This window comes from Macadamia integrifolia, chromosome 12 (genome assembly GCF_013358625.1).
Source record: "Macadamia integrifolia cultivar HAES 741 chromosome 12, SCU_Mint_v3, whole genome shotgun sequence".
NCBI lineage: Eukaryota > Viridiplantae > Streptophyta > Magnoliopsida > Proteales > Proteaceae > Macadamia > Macadamia integrifolia.
In genome coordinates this window covers 21,860,825-21,863,888 of record NC_056568.1, presented here as the reverse complement: position 1 = coordinate 21,863,888, position 3,064 = coordinate 21,860,825, and the positions used below count along the sequence as shown (strand labels likewise).

Sequence of the window (3,064 nt, the reverse complement as noted above, 5' to 3'; positions counted from 1 at the left end):
TCAAAAATAGTTAATTCAGATCGAAATCAAACTAAATCCATCCAATCGATTTCATTATTCTCATATCCAAAAAATTCAATTCACATAGAAATCAAACCAAATCCATCCAATCAATTGACACCAGTAGAAGGGGAGATAGAATAGAAAGAAACATCAAGACCAACAAAATTTTTCAGAAAAAAGGGGTTATTTAAAAAGTAAAGTTAAGGACAATAACTGACATGTCATCAAAACAACAGTCTACCACACAAAATTAAACACCCAAAAAGAAAGAAAAAAAAAAAGAGTGGTTATTTCAGTAATTTCGGAGAAAAGTAAGGGCAATTATCATGACGTCAGCAAGTCTGTCATTCCCACTACCGCGCGTCACATTGTTTTCATTTTGGCTTCTAACATTTTCTGTCTTTACCAAAGTTCGAAAGCAAAACCGAAGGAAAAAAACCGAAAAACGACAAAAATTGAGTGGCATTTTCTGTAAATTTTAGAAAAATCATGTCCTTTTGTTCAAGACCCGTCGCCCCAGCTTTGGGATTTAATAGGTTGAAATTTTTTTTTTTCGCGACACCAGCATCTTAGAGAATCAGATAACCAGAAAGCGAAGCAGCGAAGGCGACCTCACCAAATAAGAGAGCGAGAGAGAGAGAGAGAGAGAGAGAGAGAGAAGAACAAGTTCAGAAGTTCCTTGAACTTGGAGAATTTTCTTTTCTTTTAAGTTTGAAGTTCAGATTTTCTCCATTGATAGAGAGTGAAGATGGAGGAAATCATGGTGGAGTACGAGATTAGAGCTTGTGGCTTTGTGTAGGCTCTTGAGAAGGAACCCTACTTTTCTGTTTCATAGGGTTTCGTTTGTTCAGATTTCTCTTCTTCTCTCTTCTTATCTACTTGTTACGGCTTTTTTTGCCTGAGAATGGGTAGTCGGAAGTTGATTATCGGAAATTTGGAACCGGCGAGAAAGAGGAGTAGTGGTGTCAGAACTAAACAGGCAGGAAGAGGATCGTGCCGTGGGAGTTAGGCGACAGTCTTTTCGCCGGAGTATTTACAGATTCCGGCACTGAAGTTCTTTGGTTGTTGTTGTTGTTGTTGTTGTCCTTCACTTTACTGTGTTCACTTTATCTTTTTCGAGATTTCGTCGCAGAAGGCGATGGGGTTCTTGAAAGAAGCTCTCAAGTGTATCTGCGTTGAAAATCAGTGGTCCTATGCGGTTTTCTGGAAGATCGGTTGCCGGAATCCGACGTAAGTCGGCTGCATTTGGTGTATCTTTTGTTGTTTTGTCTGTGTTTTTGCTTTTAGTTGGTGGAAGATGCGCTTTTTGATTTCACTTTCAACGCTTTGAGTATTGAAGAAGCGATTATGTTTTTGTTTGTTTGTTTCTCTCTTTTTCTGGTGTGAGGTAGATTCATTTTTGCTGTACTTTGCTATTTCCTTTGCTTTATTGTATACTATTTTTTTCCTTTTTTCTTTTCTTTGCAATTCTGATGCCTTTTTCTTTTTTTTTTGGAATGTTATATTTGTTCTGTTTTGTCTTTAAGAATCTCTGTGGAAAGTTGGATTTAAGAGTAGATTAGCCTGATTAATGGCCACTGAAATATATCTCAGAGGGTAATATATTGATTTGTATTTGGGAGAACCTAGGGTGATGTATCTTTCATGCTTGTTTCTTGTTCTTGTCATTATCTAGTTTGAACTACCAAAGCGTGTTGTCCAAGACTCTTAAGGTTAGAAGATGAAGCTTTCAGACCCTAATATTTTTCTCACCCAGATTTCTTCTTCTTTTTAATCTTCTGGACTTCTCTGAAATAAGATCTAAGACAGTGACTTGATGTTATCTTCTATCTTCAGTGTACAGTTCTAGGTTATTAAACGGTCAAAATACTCCATAAATTACATGACTTACAAGGAAAAGAAAAATATCCTGTTGTTTATATCAACCAGTCAATTTATCTATGTTATTTGCTTTTAATTCTTGAGTTTTACGAATGAAGTTTTCTTTATGTCAGGCTTTTGGTTTGGGAAGAATGCCATTACGAGCCTGCACGGTACTCTTCCCTCAAGGGCATTTCTGGACGTGAAAGCACCGAAGCGCTTCTAAAAGAGTGGGAAGGACTTGGGAGTTCTGAAACTCAGCTTTCTCGGCTTGGATGTCAAGTTGAGGACAGAGTCTGTTCTCTCATTAAGATGATGATTAATAATCAGGTCCATGTTTTTGGACAAGGGTATGGGTATTTTTATTCTTCCATCTACTGCAGTGCTTGTTTAAACTTTTTCTTTGCAGTTGGTTTTCTTTTGGCATGATTCAGTAAGATTAATAACAATTATTTCATTGCTGCATTTCAGAATGGTTGGACGTGCTGCTTTCACTGGAAGTCATCTGTGGATTCTTCAAGAAAACCGCAGAGGGGAAGGTCATCCACCAGAGGTACTGCTGGAACTAATTCTTCCATTAACATGTTAATGAGCAGTGTAACTTGTTACGAAACATAAGATTTTAATAAATTACGTTTCATCTCTCAAGGGAAAGCTTCTGTATTCTTGCCAGTTTAAACATTCAAAATGGGTATTTGTGAAATAAACTGGATTCTAGTATCTCCATTTCTTTCCTGATTGATCCTCTTCTTTTGAAATGTTGTGTTTCTGAAGATCAGGAGTAGGTCAGTAATGTCTTGATTGAAAAAAAAAATAGTGTGGCTTATACTCCTGCTGGTGCTTTCAGGTTATGACTGAGGTGAACCACCAATTTTCGGCTGGCATGCAGGTCTGTCTCTGTCTGTGTGTGTGTGTGTGTGTGTGTGAGAGAGAGAGAGAGAGAGAGAGAGAGAGAGATTCCTGTGCTTTTTTGGTACTTTGGTACTGAGCGTTTGTTTCCTTGCAGGCAGTTGCAGTTATTCCTGTGCTTCCGCATGGTGTTGTTCAGCTTGCTTCCACACTAGCAGTAAGTTTTTGTTTTAGTTCTTTCTTTGAGAAGAGGTGGATTCTGAGTAATACAATGCAGCAGTGGTTGTTTACCTTTCTGCACTGTTAATTTGAATCATTCTAGGGTTATGATTAGAAAAAAAAAAAAAAAAAA

The 3,064-nt window shown here is 37.6% G+C and overlaps 1 protein-coding gene across 3 annotated transcripts in view; it reads left to right on the top strand.

The window, feature by feature from the left end:
• The first annotated feature begins 572 nt into the window (after positions 1–572).
• The window catches only part of LOC122057138 (transcription factor LHW-like), a 17,874-nt gene continuing 15,382 nt past the window's right edge, over positions 573–3,064 (top strand). For 2 of the 3 annotated variants that reach the window (XM_042619140.1, XM_042619139.1), the window contains exons 1-5: positions 573–1,233; positions 1,998–2,213; positions 2,335–2,416; positions 2,711–2,752; positions 2,870–2,929. In XM_042619140.1, the coding sequence (XP_042475074.1) occupies positions 1,142–1,233; positions 1,998–2,213; positions 2,335–2,416; positions 2,711–2,752; positions 2,870–2,929 (492 nt within the window). In that variant the 5' untranslated portion in view covers positions 573–1,141. Of the gene's footprint in view, positions 1,234–1,589; positions 1,716–1,997; positions 2,214–2,334; positions 2,417–2,710; positions 2,753–2,869; positions 2,930–3,064 lie in introns of those variants that run through there. The other variant, XM_042619141.1, reaches the window with a different exon arrangement.